We start from the raw sequence: 23,947 nt of genomic DNA, 5'->3' as shown, positions 1-23,947 counted from the left end.
TGGGGAGGTGGGGGCAGAGGGAGAAGCAGGCTCCTGGCTGAGCAAGGAGCCTGATGCGGGGCTCGATCCCAGGACCCTGAGATCATGACCCGAGCTGAAGGCAATCGCCTAACCAACTGAGCCACCCAGGCGCCCTTGGCTTCCCCATCTGAAAAGGAAAAATAACAACAACTATTATGCTCTACTGATGAAGTGAGTTAATTCACATGGTGGACACAGCAGTGCTCAGCACAGGGTAAGCGCTTAATATACGGACAGCAATCACTATGATATTGTCGTTATTGTGAAGGAGCGAGTCTAGGCGCGCTACTCTTCTGCCCCGACACCCCTGCACATACGACACCCCCAGTCACCACCTGCAAGACACTGTCACCAACATCAGGATCCTCTGCCAGAGTTTTACAAGCCACTTTCCCATTGGCTGTTAGCTCTTTTGTTCCTTCTAATCACCCCGTGAAGCAAATAGGAAAGGTATTTTCATGGGCACCATTCTACAGAGGAGATCTCTGAGGTTCCAATATTTCTCTTACTGGTTGGATGGCATGACCCTACTGTGAGCACCTGTAGGGTTTTTGGTCATAATGAGTGATTAAAAGGTTATTTTATTTAAGAATTTTTTTATGGACAATGTACCTCCAATTTGAGAGACTAAGCTGTGCCCTAAGCAGCAACCCAGAATTTTCCAGTGCAGGAAGCTATGTCCCCAGTGCATCTCATGGACCAGTTTGCACACCTAGATGCCGGCCAAAGCCAACGCCGTAAGAAACAGAGGCAGAGATTTGTTTCATTGACTGTTAAGACTCTGTGACCCTCTGGCCCAGCAGCTTCAGCCAAACCTGGTATCAGTCAAGATCCTTGACACCAGGTTTATTTTTGAAGATGGCCTGGTAGGAAAAAACAGCAAAGAGATAATGAGTCAAGTGAAAATAATCCACATTCATGACTACGGAAGCCTTCTTTTATGAAACGCCATCAACAGGCTTGAATGAATTTCATGCTGAAACCGAGAACAAAGTAGCCGTTTGCAATAAGAAGATGCCCCTTTCCCTGTTTGTAGTTGCAGTTTTAACTAGGCTGGCATGACCGCGACGGATTTATCAACAGTTTCTTAAGCGCCAAACCTAGTGCAAATTGCTAGGTACAAGATCACATCCAATCTTTTTAACAACCAAATGAGGTTAGTTAGCAAGCAGAAGACATGGATGAAAGCCCAGTTCTCGACTGGTAGGCCATACTCTAAAACTGAAGACGGCCTATTGACGGCATCAATGCGCCACTATCTTTCAAAATGAGCGCAACGCGGGAAACGTGTCTTACGTGGAAAAGGTCCAAGTTTGTGGGAGGAATTAAAGGGCCTCCCCACCCATGTCATCTTGCATGCTCCACTCCCCAAAGAGCCTCTCCCCCATGCTCTGGGTGAAACACCCACAGCCTAATCACCTTTATCTCTGGCATTTTAATCTTCATTATTATCCTTAAAGAGAACTGGTGTTCAGAAGAATCATCATTATTTCAGACTGGCTAAGGGAGGAACCATGCAGAAAGTTGGAATTTTACTGTACACGCATTCTGTATGTACACAAAGGTGACACTGAGTTCAGAGGGGAACACTCTTCTGCAATTACCAATCATCACAGATAATAGAAATATATCATACAGCAATTTCTATATATAGAAAAAATATCAGATAGTAAGACTGAGAACGCCTCTCTGATTTCCCTCTCCAAAACTGGCAGATGCCTCTAAATTATCATTTAACCATTGTTGAATCAAGCTTCAGTTGATAATTAAAAGCATTCTAGGGGCACCTGGATGGCTCAGTCAGTTAAGCATCCGACTCTTGATTTCGGCTCAGTGGTGATCTCAGGGTCCTGGGATGGAGCCCCATGTCGGGCTCTGCACTCAGTGGGGAGTCTGCTTAAGAATCCACTTTCTGGGGTGCCTGGGTGGCTCAGTGGGTTAAGCCACTGCCTTTGGCTCAGGCATGATCTCAGGGTCCTGGGATCGAGTCCCGCGTCGGGCTCTCTGCTCAGCGGGGAGCCTGCTTCCCTCTCTCTCTCTGCCTGCCTCTCCATCTACTTGTGATTTCTTTCTGTCAAATAAATACATAAAATCTTTAAAATGCAAACTATTAAAAAAAAAAAAGAATCCACTTTCTCCTTCTCCCTCTGCCCTTCCCCTTGCTCCCTGTCTCTCCCAAATAAAAATATCTTTTTTTAAAGATTTTATTTATTTATTTGACAGAGAGAGAGAGATCACAAGTAGGCAGAGAGTCAGGCAGAGAGAGAGAGAAGCAGGTTCCCCGCTGAGCAAAGAGCACAATGCGGGACTGGATCCCAGGACACTGAGATCATGACCTGAGCCGAAGGCAGTGGCTTAATCCACCGAGCCACCCAGGTGTCCCCCAAATAAAAAAATCTTAAAAAAAAAAGCACTCTAACATTCTTTCTTCCTTACTAGTGATAAAAAAGGAACTGTCAAGCATTACCACGTACATACAAATGCTGAGAACAAATTGTACCTGGCAGAAAACTACTGTTTTGATTCTATTCCTCAGCTTATCCACTACCATCAACACAATTCAGCAGGTAATCTATTTCAGTTTTTCTTTCATGGGTCCTTGTTAATAAATATCAATTTTCTGGGATATAGCCAGTCCTCCCAATATTCTTAATATTATTGGGAATCATGAAAATAAGAATAAATATGTTTTCAAGCTAGATACCTGCTATGATTTTTAGCCTACGTTTCCTGGAACATTTCTGTCTCTAAGCTGCCAGAAAAATGAAGTAGCATAAGCTGAGAGACTTAGAAGTAGAGATTCTCTTTATAAAAATATTTGTTGCCTTTTTCTGGCCCTAGAAATAAATTGATCACAAAATTCACACATTATAGAAATGTTTACCATGGGAGAGAGGACCTCCATGGACAAGTTGTTGTCTGTTCTGATGGAATTTTTTGCTATGCTGATGCTAACATTTATTTATTATATGTATTAATGATTTATATGCATATATGTATGCACATTATATTTTTGTGGAGATGAGATCATTCCACACGTATTACTTTTCAGCTTGCTGTCTATATTCAACATGTCTCAGTGGTCTTTCCAGGCAAATACATATAGCTTATGGTCTATTTAAGAGCTACATAGAATTCTATTGTAGATTTGCTCCGTAATCTATTCACTAACCCTGTATTGATAGTGATTGGATCGCATACAGTATTCACACGTTATAACTGATGTTTCAGTGCACAGGCCTGTGCCCGTGGCTCTGTATGGGTGTCTCTGTAGCCAGATTCCCTAGAGGTGGAATTTCTAAGATAACAGTTAAGAAGATTTAAAGTGGAGACATTTTCAAATGCTTTTTAGAGATGTGCCCTCCCGCCAACGGCAATCTCCTTCATCCTCGCCAACACTGGGTACTATTACTCTTTTTAGATTTTGCCTAATCGACCGGTGAAAATGTATATAGAAATTCCTTCTATTGGAGGTGGGAACTCCCTGGTGTGGTGATCATTTCACGTTACAGACGTGTCAGATCATCACACTGCATACCTCTAAAGTTACGTAAGTCCGTAACATCTCAATAAGCTTAGAAAACAGAAATGAGAAATTTAAAAAAGGAAGTCTCCTCTAATGCCTCTTCTAGACGAGTGTCACTTGTGAACGATGAGTGGATGGATTTCCAACAGCAAGGAAACCTAAGCCGTGGGCGCAGCATCAAATTTGTTCGAGTCTGCCTGACTTGATTACATGCACATAGGGGAACTAGCCTTACTCCCTGGCTTTGATTTTGGTCCTCACTTCTGTTTTTCCTTTGTTCCAATTTTCTCAATTGTATATTTTAAACTCTTGCACCTCAAAAGTGCCCTCAAAAAGTATTGTATAGACACAAATTTCTGAGTAGAATGATTCCATTCCAGAGAATGCCCAAGAAACTCCGCAGGGTTTAGGAAGAAAACATTAAAATCTTTCTTTAGATTTTTCTCAAAATCTCCTTTTCTATTATGAGTGTATTTTATAATTCACATTATGTATTAATACAGTAGCCATTGTATGCATGTATTTTGGAGAAGTGAGCTAGTTTTTTTTTTCTGATTAAAAGTTTGAGATTTGAAACATGGGATATAAAAAGTAAAGCGATATATAGAAAAAGGAAAGAGAGAAAAAGGACCCGTTTGATAGTTCCCAGGACTTAGAAAATATCACACGTTTAGGCAAGAAGCATTTTTTAAATGAATTCTTTCCAACCACTATACATACTGTGATAATTTTAGCCAAGTTTTATCATAACTTGATGTAAACAACGAAAATGACCGCTTCATGCAACTTAGTAATAGGTTCCATTTTTTAAAATCGAATGGTTGGCTTTTTATTTTGTGCCCTTCTGTACAGTTTGGGTTTTTCTTTTAACCAGATGTATGTGCCGTGTGTATATGTATTTAAATATAGGGCTATAAAAAGAACAAAAATGGGACACTTTTTTAAATGAAAGATTCTGTTGAGCAACTAATTTGATCAGATTCTTAAAAGTCACATAAATTTGTTCTACTCTTTCCATTTTTGCTTTACATTGAGCTCATTAGTCAAGCCAAGCAAGTCAATACAGCTACAGGGTGAATGGGGTCAGAATGGATCTCCTCTCTCCGTCATGACATCCTGAACCTGGTGTTTTTCTGGCTACACTGGAGAGCGCAGGGGTGTGACCCGGTGTGATGTCGTGTGATGTGACATGATGTGATGATATGGTGCTGATTCCATTGCAGGTATGATCACACGACTCCGCCACCCTGTGTCGACCAAGGCCAACAAGGTTCCCACCTCCGTGTCCTTGGGAAGTGGTATGAATGCACACCTGGGCTCTTAAACTCCATTTCCCACCATTTCTGGTTAAAAATTTATATATCTATATTTACTTCAAAAAAGAATATATAGGGGCGCCTGGGTGGCTCAGTGGGTTAAGCCGCTGCCTTCGGCTCGGGTCATGATCTCAGGGTCCTGGGATCAGCAATAATGTTTGTCCATTTTCTTTAAAAAAACAAAAAAGCAAACTTTTCTGTCCTCCTGACCTAACTCTGTCATCTCCTCAGCCTTACCAAAAAGACTACCCAATTTGTCCTCTTTTTAGACCCGGTCGGCAGCCTCTAGAACGCCACTGCCTGTCCTTTCTCCTTCCGGGCTTCTGTAGCTGTTCAGGGAGCCTGTTTTCAACCGTGTGTATTTAGGATCAAGACACCCACCCAGATAACAGTTTAGTCTGCTTTATAAGAAAACACTAGTGACTTTTTTTTTTTTTTTTTTACCAAGCTAAGAGCATTGCACACATCTTGACACCAGGCATTTCCAAGACACCTCTGGGTGGCAGAGTGTTCTAGGCCTTTTGTCAAGAACTATGGCTGCCTCCAGAACAGTACTGTCCGTAAGACACATTTAAGTGATCAGCTTAAAATGAAAAGTCTTGCTGTTCTTCATGTTGTCAATATGGAACTCATTGGAGAACAAAACTCTTGGGAAGCTGCCAGCCCCAAAGCCTTCTATTCTCATTTTAAAGAGTGTCTGTCTTGTCTTGTTAGGAATATGGGAACTGAAAAGAGAAGAGCTAACCCTCCTGAAGGAGCTGGGAAGCGGTCAGTTTGGAGTGGTCCATCTGGGCAAGTGGAAGGGGCAGTATGAAGTTGCCATTAAGATGATCAAGGAGGGCTCCATGTCAGAAGATGAATTCTTCCAGGAGGCCCAGACCATGATGTAAGTTTCTTCTGAGGAATGGCCCTTTGGTCCTCACCATGGGGGAGAAGTTCATGCTAATGGGTCTTTCCCTAACATTTGCAAGGCCTAGAGCAAGCGTCTGCGTATCACAGGTATACTTAGAAGTTATAAATCAAGCTGTTAACTAAAATCAGTTCTATGCCCCTACTTTGACAAGTGTACCCCCGTAACAACCAGAGAGACCATGCAAGTTTAGAATTCTCAAGACTCTTTAGAGAAACCAACCTCTGGCCCATGTCACCCCACACACACACACACCCTCCACCAACTAAGGCAATACTGGTGCCTTCAATACAGTCTGACAGAATCCCTTTCTCAGCCTGCTTTTTCATCATCTGATAAATAAACATACCCTTCCTAACGCGCCTCAGCTCCCAGCACAGTTTGCGATGCAACTGTCCTCTCTGAGCTGGCCCTGTACGCTCACTCTCTCTCTCTCTCTCTTCCTGCCTCCTCATGGTGAAGAAGACTTTGAAATGTGACCAGCCACCCAGGTGTGCCTATGACTTTTCTGATTAAGCACCAAAATTACTGTAATCTAGGGGCCCCCGCAGTGCCAAGTCAATTGGGATAGCTGGTCGTCCTGCCTTTAGGGAACTAACTAAGGATTGTATGGGAAACAGTTCCTGGAAGGATTCTGATCAAAGACTGCTGAAATCACAAATCCTAGCCTGCTGCTGAATAAGGGCACTTTTAAAAAATGTTAAACACTTACATGGCATTTTCCAGCATTTCTCTGACTACTTTGTAAACATTAATGCATTCAGTCCTCCCAAGAAGCCTGGGAGGGATGTACCATTGCTATCTGTGTTTTATAGGAAACTGAAGCACAGAAATGTTCAGTAAGGGGTCCGAGATCAGGAAGTTAGTAAAAGTGGTAGAGCAGAGACACAAACCCAGGCAGAACTTCCAGCCCATTTCCTTAGTCATCCTTTTGTGAAGACCAAAGCTACCATGAGAGCCAGAACAATCACTTTGACCACAATGGTGGAATTGTCTGGAAGCAGAGGTACTATGTGAACACGAGCCTGGCTTCGTGGGCATGCAACCTGCACTGTGTTGAGGGCCCCCACCCTTGGGAGGGCTCTGCACTCTATTGTTCTGATGTCACCATCTTGAAATTCTTTTTTTAAAGATTTATTTATTTACCTTGAGAGAGAGAGAGAATGGGGCAGGGGAGGGACAGAGGGCGAGGAAGAGAGACTCTCCAGCAGACTCCCTGTTGAATGTGGAGCCTGATGCAGGGCTCAATCTCACAACCCTGAGTTCAGGACCTGAGCTGAAATCAGGAATCAGATGCTCAGCTGACTGAGATACCCAGGTGCCCCGCCATTTTGAAATTTTTCCTACTTCTTAAATAAGGATCCCTGCATTTTCACTGCATACCAGTCCCTGCAAATTATGTAGCCTGTTTTGCCTTTGACAACTATGCTGTCACAAAACTGGGAAGGAGACCAGAGATGTTCTCCTTCTTTTAGGACAGAAAAAAGCTAGCGGAAACTCCCTTAGGCTCACTGTATAACCCGTGTTATGATGTAACTTCAAAACATTTTTTTTTTTTTTTTTGCTATTAGAGGACTGGTAATCACACAGAATCATAAAAGGTCATTAACAAATCACCTAGTCTTAAAGAAGGAAATCAAATGGCTCCCTATGGGGAGAACGTTGTAGCTCAGCTGTGATGGTCATATTGAGGCCTATTCTGTGGGCAGTAGCAGTTGCCATGATGTTCCCACCACATGGCCCCTGGGCAGTGACTGAATTTACTCAAGGAACAGCTTTTTTGGGTGCAGGACCTTGTCCCAACACTAGCTTTCCCTCTACAGGGAGGAATGCTGAGTTCTAGGCCATTCTCTAAAAGAGGTAAAAGAGGCCTAACAGAGCTCATAGCTTTGAGCAACTTGATAAGGCATGTCGTTAAACTAAGAAGGAAGGAAAATCATGATTTAAATAGTTAAAACTATTGGGGCGCCTGGATGCCTCAGTGGGTTAAAGCCTCTGCCTTCAGCTCAGGTCATGGTCTCAGGGTTCTGGGATCGAGCCCCACATCGGGCTCTCTGCTCAGCGGGGAACCTGCTTCCCTCTCTCTCTCTCTCTCTCTCTCTGCCTGTCTCTCTACCTACTTGTGATCTCTGTCTGTCAAATAAATAAATAAAATCTTTAAAAATAGATAAATAAATAAATAGTTACAACTATTTAACTATAACTATAGAAAATAACAATTTTAATAAATGCTCATTAAAAAATTCTGAAATCGACACATTAGCTTGAGATTTCCTTTACACATCTGAACATTAAAGAATCAGCCTGTAAACTGAACAATTACATGGACAAGCGGACGAACACTGTAATAGCAGAGCATCCGTCTGCCGTGACTTACCTGAAAGCACTATGTCAAGTGGTTACCACCTTTTAAGTTTATTATTGAAAGATAATATGGGGTGCCTGGGTGGCTCAGTTGGTCAAGTGTTAGAGTCATGATTTCAGCTTGGTCGGTGATCTCAGGATCATGGGAAAGGGTCCTGTGCAGGGTTCTTCGCAGGAAAATCTGCTTGAGATTCTCTCTCTCCTTCTCACTCTGCTCCTCCCCCTACTTGATCTCTCTAAAATAAATACATCTTTAAAAAGAAAAGATAATGTAGCAATAATGTCAAATGAATTTTTTTTAAAAAAGAAAGAAAATCACAGCTGATCTCACTTTCCTACCACGTCAACGATTTTCATTTTTCCTGCACCTTTCATATTCCGATACAATTGTTTTTTGAGAAGGAAGTGTTTGGACTTCAAAACTGAGCAAGTTTAAAGAGATGCTTTAAAATGGAAGTGATTGTCCTTAGTGTGTAGCTTCCTCAAAAATCAGCCACCGAATTCTCTAGATGCCAGGGGGGCACTCAACGGCATTTCTGAGGCAATAGACCCTTCGCTCTTCGGTTTCTCTGTAGGACAGGCGAACCCAGCACCCACAACTGCCCAGCTGCTGTTAGGGTTGTCAATGTTTACTAGGAGGCAGCTTTTTTTTTTCCTTTTGCCTTCAAAGGCTGATGTTCCCAGAATAAAATTTGCAATTTTCCCCGCTCTTTCTCTGTTCAAGTAGAAGGGGGATGGAATTAAAACCAGCACAAACTGAGCATGATTCTTGTTCAGGACATCTGGAAAATGGAGTATGCAAATTGAGTACTAATCTTTGAAAAATCTGTGGTTTCCAGGAAACTCAGCCATCCCAAACTGGTGAAATTCTACGGTGTATGTTCAAAGAAATACCCTATATACATAGTGACTGAATATATCACCAACGGCTGCTTGCTTAATTACCTGAAGAGTCATGGCAAAGGACTTGAAACCTCCCAGCTCTTAGAGATGTGCTACGATGTGTGTGAAGGCATGGCCTTCTTGGAAAGCCACCAGTTCATACACAGGGACTTGGTAAGCAAAGCCACTGGCCCTTCAAAGCAAGCAAGGGGTCCACGGTCCCCCCCTCCAGTGCTGGAGCCCTTGGGAAGGCTGGCAAGGAAGGCATCTCCACTTGTACTTTGCTCCCTTGTGACTTGCCCGATAAAATAAGATAAAATAAAATAGTACAGAAAGAGAAGAAGCTGTCATGATTTATGTAGCTGTGTTGGGGTATGGAGGAAAATAGATAAAAAGGAAACACTTTGGTCGTTTTAGTGTGTCTCACAACCATGAAATCCAAGTTGGCCTTTGCTCCAGGAAGGGCTTAGCAGTCAATGAACACCATCATGGAGAAAACAAAACCAGAAGGAAATGAAATTTATGTGTGTCTTTGGCTCAGGGTGGGAGCGGGGGTGGGGGGCATTCTGCTTGGTATGCCCTGCTGTCTACCCTCAGAGATTGTCTTCTGCTGAACAGCAAACATGCCATGAGTGCTGGGCCAGCATTTATGTCTTCGAAGCACCTGTGAATGCGTGGGGCCCCAGTGGTGGAGAAGGAACCCCCAGAAATGACTTTTCCCTTCTTGTTGACGAGCTGAGAGTCTGTGTTGAATGTGTCATCCCCTTCATGCTGTTTGACAAGGGTGGAGGCTTGGGTGAAAATACTGATGGGAGCACAGTTTCATTTGAAAAATGGAGAATTGCAAAGGCAAAAAAGACTTCTCAACATTTGGGGGTTTGATAGGCGATCTTAGATTTTGTGAGAACTCTGCCAGAGAGAAGGAAAATCTTGGATTCTGAGGTGGGGAGATTCTTGGCTGCTTTTACTACTTGGTAATGTTGTTTTTCCTCCAAAGGCGGCTCGGAACTGCTTGGTAGACAGTGATCTCTCCGTGAAAGTGTCTGACTTCGGCATGACCAGGTAAGCCAGCTCCAGCTAAATGCCAGCAGAACGGTGGGCCTTGCAGCCATGGACAACATGGTCTGGACTGGGGCTTTCGAAACCTGGATTCTCCCCCTAGTACCTCTGACCACCTAGGAAATGTGGTTTGCCTCATTTCTTCACCTGGAAGATGGGTTGTTCTTCAGAAATTATCCAAAGTCCCTTTTCATTTGTTCAAAACCCTGATCAATATTTTGTAAACTTATAAACAATTCCAGGAAAGAATAATATTAATAGATATTTATATATATATAATTTAATATAATAATAATAATATTAATAGGTATTTTATATTTAAATAAATATTCATAAATTATATAATATATACTTATAAATATATAATTATATATAAATATATAATTAACTATATATCACTATATTAAAATATATTATAACATATTATGATTATATATAATTATATTAAAATATATGACATAATATATAATATATAATTACATATAATTATACATTATATTAAAATATATAACATATCTTATATATAATAAATTATATATAATTATATATGAAATTTATACATAAAACATATAGAAATTTTTATATAATATATAAACTATATATAGATTTATATAATTATAAATTATATATTAAATGTTAATAAATATAAAATGTAATGTTATAGTCAGATTATTGGGATAAATATGTTTATACATATATTTTTTAAGTCAATCAAGGCTCCCTTAGCCCTTTCTTTTTATCTCTTAATATTCATCCAAATAGGCATAGCATTAACACTTAGAAAGTTTTTGTTGTCACGTCATTAAATTTTCTGTATCACCAAGTAAGGCATGAGAGTACACTTTGAGATTCTCTTAGCTGGCATTCTATCACCACTTTATGATTTAGAGAAATTGTTTTAGGACAGCTGTTTGGAAGAGTCTTCCATTTTCTTTATTCTGAATCTCCCTACTATGTAAGCCTCAGAGCGAGGGTTCACAGTTCTACATGGAAACGAAGAGGCCCATGCTGGCCTTTCCATTCAGCAAATATTTCCTGAGGACCCGCATGATGCCGAGGTCTTGTGGCAGACGCTGTGATGAGTAGGAAAGGCGCTCGCTGCCTTCAGAAGGATCTGCTTCGCTCAGAGAGCAAACAGACGTCGACACTGAGGCCCAGTGCAGCTATAAAGTTGTGTCGGTTCAACATAAACACACATAATTCTGAGGAGGAACAGTGTAGTTTCAGAGAAGTTGGAAGAGTTGACTAATGCCAGCCCTATATTCAGCATACCTAGCCCTAAGACACCATAGGAGGATCTGGGGTTTTTCAGTTTATTTGTGTATTTTTTTAGTAAGCTCTATGCCCAACGTGAGCCTCAAACTCACTGCCCCGCCATCAAGAGTCACACGTCCTCCATCTGAGCTAGCTGGCTGCCCAGGAGGATCTGATTTTTTTTTCTTCTCCAAAATGCAGTATTGGGAAGTGCTCCTCTTCTGGGACACCTCAACCTCTGTCAAGATGTCCCTTGAGTGGCATCTTCCTCGCCATCACCCCAATCACCATACACCACGCCTCCTGAGCCAACACCCCAGCTGTGTTACTCTCTGAATGTGAGAAAAAGAGCTGCTCGTGGCTTCATAGGGTGGGGAGAAGTTCCCAAGACAGGGAAACCGATGCCCACCTTATTCTCAAAGTGGGACTATTGGCTGTTGTGTCAGCATCCAGGGAATATACTGTCAAGTTCTTTGTAGCTTAGGAAAGGGGACACACAACGTCTTACTCTGAATAAGGAATCCTGGAGGTCAGGCACCAGGCCCTGTTGGTCACGAGGTCCTGTGGCGACACTATTCAGAAGCCTGTGACTTCACTTGATCCCGATGACTTGAAGGAAGGTTTAAACCATGAGCAGGACCCAGTACTAGGGTAGTCTCTGGGTGTACTAGGGTAGAGGAGCTGAGGGGGCCAGGGGGTTACGTATGGAAGGGGTTTTATGTAATTCTGTGAAAGTGTGATTATTGCTATTAATATTCTTATTCTATTTGTAAAATATTCATATGTTAAATAAATATTAATATATTATTCATATAATACAAATATTAATATTATTAATATTTCAAAATGATATTTTCTGACATTTTAAGCTACAGTAAATATCTCTTAACACGTTTTTGGTGTGTAAAGTATATCCAAAATTTCAGTCTTCATAATTTTCCTTTTCCTTTTCTTTTAAAGATTTTATTATTTATTTTAGAGAGTGAGCAGGAACAAGTTGAGGGGAGGTGCAGAGGGAGAAAAATCACAAGCAGACTCCCTGCTGAGCACAGAGCCAGCTGTAGGGCTCGAGTCCACAACCTGAGATCAAAACCAAGACTCAGCTACCACCCAGGAACCCCTCGTTTTTTTTTAAAAGAGTCATTATTTGCTTTTTTTCTAGGCATATACATGGGATTCCCTCTATTATAGAAATAATACATGATTATTGTAAGAAATATACACCCCCTACCCCTTCCCCTCATTTTCAGCACCAGGAGTAACTACCGCTTACACATGTGATCGATGTCTTCTCACACTTCATTTCTGAGTACACCCAATCATATCCACAAGTCTGTGCATTTATCATTTGTTCCCACAAAAATGGTGAAACAGGGGAAGGGGATTAAGAGTCCACTGGCCTTGAGGAGCTCTGAGTAACACATGGAAGTGTTAAATCACTAGATTGTACACCTAAAACTCATGGAACGCTGTACATTAACTATGCTGGACTTAAATTTTTTAAATAGAATTACACTCTAGATACCTACTTTTGCACATACCTGTTTTCCATGGACATTTTTTTTATTTTGGTAAATACCAAAATATCTTGTTTCATAAAATGGCCACATACTGTTCTACCACAGTAATGGGCTATAGCATATTTAATTGTTCTTCAACATGGGGACATGGAGACTGCTTCTATTTTTATCATTATTATATAGTGCATACTTCTTGAATATATCTTTTTATTGTCTCCATACCTCCAGAGGATATTGTCATTCATCATTGTTTATAACAGCAGATTAGAAGCAACTTACAAGGTGAAACCAGACACTGTTAATCCACAAGAGGGAATGCTATTCAGTCATTAAACATGATGCCACAGAAGAAAATGTAACCACATGGGGAAAGTGGTTCTTGCCATGCCGTTAAAGGAAAAAGCAAACCTCAGTACGGCAGAAACCCAATTTTGTGCATATTATATGTAGAACAAAAGATTGGCAAGTACAAGCCAAGATGTATCTTGAATGTTAGAATTACAAATTATCTTCAGGGTGAGATTGAGTCATTTTATTTTGACATTTTTGTGTTTTTCTCTATTTCCCAAATGGTTTTGCATTCTGATTTTGGTATTTGCAAAGTTAGATATAATGTAAGGCTTACAAGTCATATAAGCAGCCTTTGGCTGAGCTACACACTGAAAGGAGCAGAAGTTCTAGAAAACTGAGGCATTCCCCTGACACTGCGGGGCTCTGTGTCTTCAACCTGCCACAGAGGCGATGGTGGCCCGCAGAGGGCTTCTCATGCTGTGCAGCGTAGTGACTTGAGGTCTGTGTTAATGTTTCCCCCACAGGTATGTTCTTGATGACCAGTACGTCAGCTCAGTAGGAACCAAGTTTCCGGTCAAATGGTCAGCCCCAGAGGTGTTTCACTACTTCAAGTACAGCAGCAAGTCAGACGTGTGGGCGTTCGGTAAGCATGTGGCCACACGGGCCCCAGCCCTGTTTTGTAAGCTCACTTCCATAACAGGAAACCACAAGGGCAGCAACATCCATTTTTAGCAAAAGCCCCGTGCACTTGCGAAAGGACCTGTATGGTCTGAGATAAGCAAGAGACTGAAGACGATGGTGACCTTTGCTTGGGCCAGTGTCAGGATGTCTGCCCCTACTGTAGAAAATCCGCATCCTGCTAGCGTCTTTGTATCCAACCAGAGGAGATAAAATCTCCTCCACTGAAAACTGTGAACAGTTTTAAAGGAGTCATTGAGAACTAGAGCTGAGTTTGCGTGAAGTCCAAAACGTTAAACAGCTTGAGATGTAGTCATGGACTTTCAGCGTGAAAGCAGCTGTGGCCACCATTCCCTTCAGAAGGGACCAACCCTTTGGGCATGCCTGGTGTCAATCCCAAATTCGACTCAGTGCTGTCTTTAGCCCATACTAATATCAGCTCGGGTCCTCATTAAAATTCATCACCAGATCAAAGATCAGCAAACCTTGGGCCAGGACCAAGTCTGGGGGACTGTTTCTGTACATGAATTTTTACTGGAGCAAGCCATGCCCATTCGTTCCTGTATTGGGTCTGATTTTGTCCTGGAACAGCAGAATGGGGCAGGTGCCAGGGACACTGTACGGCCCCAAAAGTTTAAAATACTTACTATGTGACCCTTCACAGGAAAGGTTTGCTGACCCCTATTTTATTAAGGATATATAGTGAAATTTAGTAAAGGTCATTAGAAAACGGAAGTGATTCTTAAGTTGTGATTTGGTAGATTTTCTGATATCTTTCTACACTATGAGGAAGATACACTGATATCTTTCTACACTATTAGTAAAGGTCATTACAAAACAGAAACGATTAAGTTGTGATTTGGTAGGTTTCCTGATATCTTTCTACACTATGTTTATAATCACCGTCACATGGATCCAAGATAAATCATCCAAATTATCATAAAGTTAAGGATATATTAAATGCACCTGAGATCCAGTTCACGTCTGTCTTGATCCATAAGCATAATTTAACTTTTTATAGGACATTCAAAAGACTGCATGAGTAAAAGAAAATTTAGTTAGCCATTTTTTTATACGACATACTTTTTTTTTTAAGATTCCATTCACTTATTTGATAGAGAGAGAGTGAACAAGCAGAGGGAACACCAGGCAGAGGGAGAGGGAGCCTGATGCGGAGCTCGATCCCAAGACTCTGGTATCATGACCTGAGCTGAAGGCAGATGCTTAACTGACTGAGCCACTCAGGCGCCCCAACACACACTTTTAAAATAAGTATTATTTTTGCACAAGTAATATCAATCACTTAAAAAAATCCAACATACACAGAAAAAGAAAAAACCCCACAAAGATAGCATTGTGGTGAATAAGTGATATCCTTCTGGGCTAATTAACTTGTCAAAATTAGTTTCAGTCTCCTGGTGTTGATATGCCTTATGAAAGATGCTTTTAAAAAATATCCTTACTCAAGAGTTACAGCTTGTTTTTGACCCAAAAATGACATTATCCTGCTTGATGAATCATCCTATGCACTAGAAGTTGGCTCCAGATATTTTCTGGCTATTTCTAAAAACTAAATCTCTTCTTAAGTAATATGTCCCCAATGAGGATATTCAAATTGGATCAGGGCCTCTGAAAGCAATTTTCAAAGAAGGGGCCCCACAGATATTTGAAGCAATGATACTGTTTTTGAGATAAGTGGATAGTCTTCCAAAGACAGAACTGTGAAGGGAGCAGTATACTTTTGGATGGTTGTTTTAGAAGGTTGTTATATATATATATATACATATATATATATATATATATATATATATATATATAGGCACAGCAACTTGTAATATGCCTTATTGTAAATATTTTACATAAGATCTAAAAGTCAAAGAAATTTTGAAGCTAGTACTTCAGTTACAGTTCTAGAATGATTTTCTTCCTTCTTACATATTTCTGGCTTGCCAAAGCTTTGAAGCTGGCTGACTGTTGAAATTCTCTGGTTTGGTCAGGATGAAAGAACACTGGCCACCATTTAGAGAGCATTTAGTGTCCCTGTGCTCTTTGTGTGCTCAGCAACCGTATGATTTGCAAATATCTGCATATTATAGACAGGGAGTCTGCTCCGAGAAGGGCTGAGAAACTTGCCCAGCCTCTAAGCGGCAAAACTGAGCCTCGAAGGCCACATCTAACTGACCCAAATGCCCCCTTCAACCATCATGACCAGAACCCGGTTTTTAAACCTGGAGTCTGCAGTGACCTTGGATGGGCTTCAGGACACCATGAACATCCAGAAACCAAACACAAAAATGTTGTGCGTTCACTTTCCCACGAGAGAGCCACTGGTTTTTATCAGATGCTCAAAAGGACACCTGACCCACAAAATATTAGGAAGGATGGAGACAAAAAGGAGTTTTGTCAATGATTTGATCGGTACATTTCCACGGGAAGGTAATTTGACGGTGCGTTGAAATTGTTGCACACAATTGCCAAGGCAGAGAGCAAGAAACGGCGAGGACTTCAGTCGATCACGCCTCCGGGCTGGAGCCGGGGGTTGACTCTGGGTGGACGAGGCCCCAGTGGCCTCTCTGAAGCCACCCAGGAATCCTGGCCCCAGGAAGCTCCCACTGTGGCCGCCTTTGCCACTGAGCTGTTTACCGGCAGAACAGGCGCCCTGGGCTCCGGGAACATGGAGAAGGGTACCCTGGGCCCCAGAAGTGATGGTACAGTTCCACCCTCCATACCCTGTCATTTTTGCTAGGACTCATTTCCCGGGAGCCCCTCGCTCTGACCCGTAGCCTTCCTGATGTGGTATGTGAAGCTCGTTCAACAAACTGTACCTTCTGACATCCGCTCTTTCCTTTTTGTCTGCCGGTCCCTCTTCGTGTGGCGCAGGGATCCTGATGTGGGAAGTGTTCAGCCTGGGGAAGCAGCCCTATGACTTGTATGACAACTCTGAGGTGGTCGTGAAGGTCTCCCAGGGCCACAGACTCTACCGGCCCCAACTGGCGTCCGACACCATCTACCAGATCATGTACAGCTGCTGGCACGAGGCAAGTGCACCGCGTGGGGACGCTGGAAGGGGCATCAGGTGCAGCAAGGGCGGCTGCCCAGGACACCACGGGGCGAGGCATTTATGAGGGAAAACACCTGCTACACAGCAGCTGCAATGGCCCTGAGCCCCTTCCCTCAAGTGTTTGTAATTGAAAACCAGCAACATAGCAAAGTGGGTGCTATTTAACAAACAACGTATACCCAGCACTGTTCTAAGTACTTCATAAATATTAACTCATTTATTCATCAGGCTACACGCTATCAAGTAGGAACTAGCATGAGCAAAATTAAGAGAAGAGGAAACAGAGACCCAGAGAGGTTAAGTGACTTGCCCAAGGTCACACAGCTAGTAAGAGGTAGATTGGCCAGTGTCAGAGTCCCTGTTCTTTTTTTTTTTTTTTTTTTAAGATTTTATTTATTTATTTCACAGACAGAGATCACAAGTAGGCAGAGAGGCAGGCAGAGAGACGGGGAAGCAGGCTCCCTGCCGAACAGAGAGCCTGATGTGAAGCTTGATCCCAGGACCCTGGGATCATGACCTGAGCCAAAGGCAGAGGCTTAACCCACTGAGCCACCCAGGCACCCTCAGAGTCCCTGTTCTTAACCACAACAGTGTGGGTCTGCACAGAGACAGCCCCCTGTTGAAGGTTCTGCATATAGTGAATGTTTTGTACATTTTGGTCCCCCACGTTTAAAATCTTGTATTTGACAGCTTTCTGAGGAACATTGACAACTTTCATTAGATTCCAATTTATCTTTCCCGTTCTTCTTTGCACAAAAGTGAGCGTGTGTGTGTGTGTGTGTGTGTAAACCTGCCTTTCTCAAGAAAAAAGGAGCATCCAAATCCCCTCCGCAGGAGTTGCCCCTCCATCAGTGTGTCTATTTCCAGCCATCTCACCGACCCAGACCATTTTCAAGCTTCTGGATTTCTGACAATTAAAGGACTATCTTTTCCCTTTGCTCGATCAGGTTTTTTGTTTCCCTCACCTCGATTTTAAAGACCCCTTTATGAATGAAAGAGATTAGTACTTGATCTGTGAGAGCTGTAAAGATTTTCTTGCAGTTTGTCCCTTATCTCTTCGATTTAATTTATGGTAGTTTTTGCCATGCAAGAGATTTTTTAAAAACTACGGTCGACTCTATTAATATTGGCTTTTATTGCTTCTAGAAACTGAGTTAAAGTTCGATAGGTTTCCCCAGACCCTGATTATGATAGCATTCACTCGGATTCTCCTCTAATACTTTTATGGCTTCATTCTCTCACATGTAGATCTCTGATCTAATTTGTGTTTGTTATCGTATATGGTATGAAGCATGGATCCAAAGATCTCGTTTTTTAATTGACTACCTGCTTGCTGTAGCATCATTAGAAGACCATGTCACTCTCAGGGACAAGATACCATCTAATGGTGCCGAAATATCTAACATAGGAAATGTCCATATGTATTTGGAGTTACTTGGGGACTCTCTTCTGTTCTCTGCTCTTTATTCATGAACTAGCCCCAAGACTTTATGTGTCAATCCTAAGTAGGCTCACACTCCCTCATTACTCATCTTTCTTAATACCTTTCCTAGCTATTTTTGTAAACATATTTAAAAATTGAGTTTAATTGTCTAATTTTTTAAATTTTAGTTCCAGTGTAGCTATATTCATTTCGGCTCTTATTTCTGCATACTTTAAAAACCTGTGAACTAGAGAATCAATTTGTCCAGCTTGAAACAAACTTGTTCATCTTTTGGGGGAGGCTGTATTTAGTTTCTATTTTAACTAGGGAAATTTGACATCTTTGTGATATTGATTTGTCCTCTTCAAGAACAAACAATGTTTTTCTATGTGCGTAAGTCTACATTTGTATTTTTCAGCAGTGTTTAAAGTTGTCCTCATTTGGGGGGTTACATTTTTGCTTGTATTTTATTTTGATATCATTGCTATTCTAAATGGAATTTTCTCTTCCATCGTGTCTTCTGATTGCTTCTTGTACATGTACCTGAAGGTTATTGATTTTATATGTTAATTTTGCATTCTGCTCTCCTGCTGAATTCCTTATCATTTGGGTTGATGCTATCATTCATTCTCTTGGGTTTTCCAGGCATACAACCACATCAGATAAAGATACTTTTACTGTCCCTTTTCCAATTCTTAGGGCTCTAGTTGTTTTGTCCTTAGTGGAAATGTCCATAGTGTTTCCACACTTAAAAAGTCACTAGCTTTAGGATTGAGGTATACAAAGCTTCTATATTTTATTTTTAATCCTTTCCTAAACTAAACCATTGGGTATTTCTTTTATTTAGCTTCCAGAAAAGCGTCCCACATTTCAGCAACTCCTAGCTTCCATTGAACCACTTCGGGAAAAAGACAAGCCATGAAGAAGAAATTAGGAGATCTGATGAGAGCTCATGTGAATGCTGGCCAACATTTTCATTACTTTTAAGGAAAGTAGCAAGGTGCAGACAATGTAATTTAGCTAGTTCTGCTTAATAGCATTCTGTGTGCTGTTTGCCTGTTGTAGTATCTCGAAATGAACAAGGTAAGAAACAAAAGATTTCCTTGAAATTTAGGTCAAATTAGTAATTCTGTGTATGCTACTTTTAATATTATTACACTTCCCAGCCTATAGCAGAAGCATATTTTCTGATTGTGGTAGACAGAGTGTGTACCATGTGTAAAGATCAGATAGAATTGAAATATTCTTTGTTGGATATTTGTTCTTTTCCTTATATAGTCACTATCCTGATAATTAAATATGATATTAACAAATACCAAAATGTGGACATTTGCCTTCTTGTTTCAATACTGTCAAACTTTAATGTGTATGCAAATCAAAAAGAGAGTTCATTAAAATAATGGGGCACCTGGGTGGCTCAGTTGGTTAAGCATTTGCCTTTGGCTCAGGTCATAATCTCAGGGTCCTGGGATCAAGTCCCAGGTCGGGCTCCCTGCTCAGCGGAAAGCCTGCTTCTCGCTCTCCCTCTGCCACTCCCCTTGCTCATGTGCACTCTCTCTCTCTCTCTAATAAAATCCCTAAACACACACACACACACACACACACACACACACACACACGATTCCTTAGGAACTAAGGTAGAGCAAGTCTGAGTGCAGCCTGAGAATTTTTTTAAGAAGCTTCCAGATGGGGGCGCCTGGGTGGCTCAGTGGGTTAAAGCCTCTGCCTTTGGCTCAGGTCATGATCTCAGGGTCCTGGGATCGAGTCCCGCATCAGGCTGTCTGCTTGGCAGGGATCCTGCTTCCTCCTCTCTCTCTGCCTGCCTCTCTGCCTACTTGTGATCGGTCTCTGTTAAATAAATAAATAAATAAATAAAATCTAAAAAAAAAAAGAGAGAAGAAGAAGCTTCCAGATGTTCCTGTGCAGTCAGCCCTGCCCTAGGGGGCCTCCTTATACAGTGGGACCTCATTAGGTTGTCCATATTCAATCCAAATGATTCAACTCTCACCTGACTTCCAGATTCGAACAGTGACCCTTTGGGTCATGTATGTATGCCATGCAAATATAAAACTAAAATTAAATAATATCATTCAAGAAGATACTAAATATATTTCCACGTAGAGCAAATTTTTAAAGATGCTAAGGTAAACTTGAAGCCTTTTTTTTAAACCTTAATCCTTATCAACTTGGAGACAGTGTAACCACAGTCTTATTTCTAGAATTGATTATTGCCTTCTAATCATTTTCTATCCTTAGGATTGGGGCCCGGGGGCATCTGGCTAGTTTGGTGACTAACATTTCCGTTTCAGGCTTCTATCTTGACACAAAGGGACAGAAGTACTGTTTCAGGGGCACCTGGGTGACTCAGTGGGTTAAGCCTCTGCCTTTGGCTTGGGTCATGTTCCCAGGGTCCTGGGATTGAGCCCTGCATCTGGCTCTCTGCTCAGCAGGGAGCCTGCTTCCCCCTCCCCCCACACCTGCCTCTCTGCCTACTTTCGATCTCTCTCTGTCAAATACAAAAATAAAAATCTTAAAAAAAAAAAAAAAAAAAGAAGTACTATTTCAGTTTCTCGCTGCGAATACCAAAGGTACTTTTGCTTTAAAACTATTCCCGGGACTCTCCTCCTTCACGGCCTGCTTCCCCTAGGTTTTTATCTCTTTTGAAGCACTTCACGGTCTCTCCTGTAACGTCAAGGAGGGAAAGAGAAAGGCTACGTGGAGGCACAATTGCACTGAAAAGATGCTCTAAGTGCTGCTCCTCGTCTCCGGATGGAAGTGAACCACCTCCCTGAAGAGACCCTCATACTCCATCTCACCTCACCAGCTCCATCCTAACCCCTCCTAGCTATTTCCAACGATCTCTCTTGGTTGTTCTTAACACGTAAATGCGGATTCCTGTATTGTCAGAAGAACTGACTTTTGATAGTTTTCTAATTTTTTACAGAGGTGCACAAACTTCAACTTACGGTGAAACAGAACTTTAAAAATCACCACTAGGCTGTGAATACATTCAGTGAGCATTTCTTGGGCCAGTGCGTGGGACAGGTTCTTTCCTACCGAGGGAAAAGAAGGAACAAGTAACATAATGCCTCCTCCCCGACAGGCCCTCATGAAGTTTGTTTTCTGTTCTCCTGCTTATTTTTATGTATTTGGTTTTTTAAAAAACCATCCTCTTCGTAACAAAAGTAATATAGGCTTATTGCAAAAAATTGAAACGGTACAGAACCGCCTGCTGTTGCAAGAACCGGAGCCGTGCTTGGAAGCCTGGCGCCCGAAACCATGTCAACAAAGATTTTAAGGTACCAGTAGACGTTTATGAGAAAAGCAGCCCAGTGATGCTAGGAGGAGCCGAGGAAAGGAACAATAGTCATATCATGTAAAACATGCATGATTTTGAAAATGCTATTTAACCATGCATAGTGGTGATATCTAGCATTTACTGTTACTGTTTTAAGCCAGGGGACTGTCTATACGCTCTTGGAAGTGAAGAAAAGGTCATCCTCCCCTTAGCTGATTCACCATGACCCCTCCATAGAATTTATTTCATTTTTTTTAAAAAGACTTATTTATCTGAGAGAGAGAGTGCGCACACATAAGGGGGAGGGGCAGAGGGAGAGGGAGAGAGGATCTCAAGCGGACTCCCCGCTGAGCATGGAGCCCGACGCAGGGCTCGATCCCATGCCCCTGAGATCATGACCTGAGCCAAAATGAAGAGTCGTATGTTTAACTGACTGAACCACCTAGTCGTCCGTCTCCGCAGAATGTATTAAGTACAAAGTTACTCTAACATTAGGCTGGTCACCACAGAGAGTGAGTCGCTGGGTAAAGTTGGGATGTTTTCCTCAATTTCGATTCAGTCCTCAGGTATGTAGTGATGCTGTGTTCAGAGCCAGGCTGGATTTTGAGATCTACGAAAGGAGCGTCAGACTTGGTTCCTAACCTGGCGGTGGAAACAATCTTAACACAGCCCTCTCTAGACAGATCTTACAGCTGCTTTGTACACTAAAGCACTTTAAGAAATTGGGACACATTCCACGACATTTGAGAGGTCAAGGGTCCCAGGCAGTCAGACGGCAACTTTGGCCGTGGAAGTGACAAGCAGACAGAACACCCCGATGCCCCAGCCCCGACGTACACGTGAGACCGCAGCAGCGTGCAAGTAGTGTTTATTGGGGGTCTGCTTTGCGCTCAGCACTACTCGAGCATTGTGGGGGAGTACAAGATTTAAGAGATTGGGAACCCACTTCTGAGGATGACATGCAGTGGAGGTTTCCAGTCACTCCGCGAAGAACAGTAGTGAGTTTCCGTCAGGTGTGCTCTGGCGGAAGGTGGTTCTGGGAGGCCCCTGGGGCTGGTCTCACGTTGTCAGGGAGACGGTGGGGAGGGACGGGGGAGAGGGAAAAGGCAACATCTGTGAACATCTGTGAACGGCTCTCCGGATTCCTCTCTCTTCTTCAGGCCTGTCATCCTGAAGAAGGCCTGACCCAGTCCAGTCACCGCTGTGGGCAAATCCCTATAGATTAGCCTAATGCGAAAGGGCGGGCCACCCTTTACACTTGACTTAGAGCGAAGCGGACAGGCAGGTGCAGCTCTCGCTCCCTGCAGTTCCACCATGTCACGGACACGGTCCTTAAAAGTGATCCATCCGGATTCCACACAAGGCCCCACTTGCTCCCTCCATATAGCCCCCTTTTCGCTTTCCACTGTGGCCAGGCAACAGACATTTCCGCTTCCATTACCCCTGAGCAGCCGGGGAGGCCAGAGACACACTTTCTCTATTACTTTCAAACATGAACACAAGTGAAATCGTGAGGCAGAAATAAATACTGAAAGCCGGTGAAGATGCCCTCTCCTCAGGCGTGTCTTCTTGGGACAACTTTTCCTGAACAGAGCCATAGTTATGATATTTAGTGACAGCTTTATAATCTCCTATTGTCTGTACCATAAAATTAACAGTTGCATGCAAGAAAATCACCTCAAGGGGAAATTAAACAGATTTTCCTAAAATGACGTCTGAACATCATCAACATTTTGGAAGCCCGGATTATTTTCTCCTTTACTCAAGTCCACAGAGGCGTAAGGATTTTCTTCACTTCTGGCTTGATTGTTCCTGTTGAATAAAGTGAAGTCACCGTTAGTGCAGTGCTGCCGAGGGACACGGCCTCCCTTGGACCCCACTGGCCTGGGGGTCTCTGATCCCTCAGCACTGAATCGCTTGCTGGCGAACCATCCTCTCCCAGCGGACTGGGAACCCCGAGAGAGCAGGATTCACTCCTTTTGCCCCATGACTAGTTGGCAGGATGGCTGGCAGGGCGGGGGAGACTGCTTAGGGTGTGTGTTCTGGGGTCAGAGAGGGTGCGCCTCTGTACCTCAGTCTATCTGTCTGGAAAATGATGGCGGTTCTGCCAAAGTCCAGGAGATGGTGCTGGCAAAGCCCTCACCGTACGGGCGGGCAGCCTCCGCAAATAGTAGCTTGGAGGATTCTTCTCATTTTTTTAAAAGATTTTTTAAAAATTTCTTCATTTGAGAGAAATACAGAGTCGGACAGAGAAAGCAGCACAAGCAGGGGGAGAGGCAGAGGCAGAGGGAGAAGCAGACTCCCCGCTGAGCAGGGAATCCGACCTGGGGCTCCATCCCAGGAC

The 23,947-nt window shown here is 42.5% G+C and overlaps 2 protein-coding genes across 3 annotated transcripts in view; one reads left to right on the top strand and one right to left on the bottom strand.

The window, feature by feature from the left end:
* Positions 1 to 19,620, top strand: part of BMX (BMX non-receptor tyrosine kinase) — a 48,683-nt gene extending 29,063 nt beyond the window's left edge. The window contains exons 12-19 of the mRNA XM_059386037.1: positions 2,461 to 2,588; positions 4,771 to 4,845; positions 5,578 to 5,749; positions 8,977 to 9,193; positions 10,017 to 10,081; positions 13,668 to 13,786; positions 16,702 to 16,859; positions 19,153 to 19,620. Coding sequence (XP_059242020.1) covers positions 2,461 to 2,588; positions 4,771 to 4,845; positions 5,578 to 5,749; positions 8,977 to 9,193; positions 10,017 to 10,081; positions 13,668 to 13,786; positions 16,702 to 16,859; positions 19,153 to 19,227 — 1,009 coding nt within the window. The 3' untranslated portion in view covers positions 19,228 to 19,620. The remainder of the gene's footprint in view (positions 1 to 2,460; positions 2,589 to 4,770; positions 4,846 to 5,577; positions 5,750 to 8,976; positions 9,194 to 10,016; positions 10,082 to 13,667; positions 13,787 to 16,701; positions 16,860 to 19,152) is intronic.
* A 2,834-nt stretch (positions 19,621 to 22,454) lies between these two features.
* Positions 22,455 to 23,947, bottom strand: part of ACE2 (angiotensin converting enzyme 2) — a 38,234-nt gene continuing 36,741 nt past the window's right edge. For both annotated transcript variants that reach the window (XM_059385037.1, XM_059385038.1), the window contains one exon: positions 22,455 to 23,415. In XM_059385037.1, coding sequence (XP_059241020.1) covers positions 23,307 to 23,415 — 109 coding nt within the window. In that variant the 3' untranslated portion in view covers positions 22,455 to 23,306. The remainder of the gene's footprint in view (positions 23,416 to 23,947) is intronic.

The sequence above is a fragment of the Mustela nigripes genome, chromosome X, assembly GCF_022355385.1.
Source record: "Mustela nigripes isolate SB6536 chromosome X, MUSNIG.SB6536, whole genome shotgun sequence".
Classification (NCBI taxonomy): domain Eukaryota; kingdom Metazoa; phylum Chordata; class Mammalia; order Carnivora; family Mustelidae; genus Mustela; species Mustela nigripes.
This window is presented reverse-complemented; position numbering and strand designations above follow the sequence as displayed.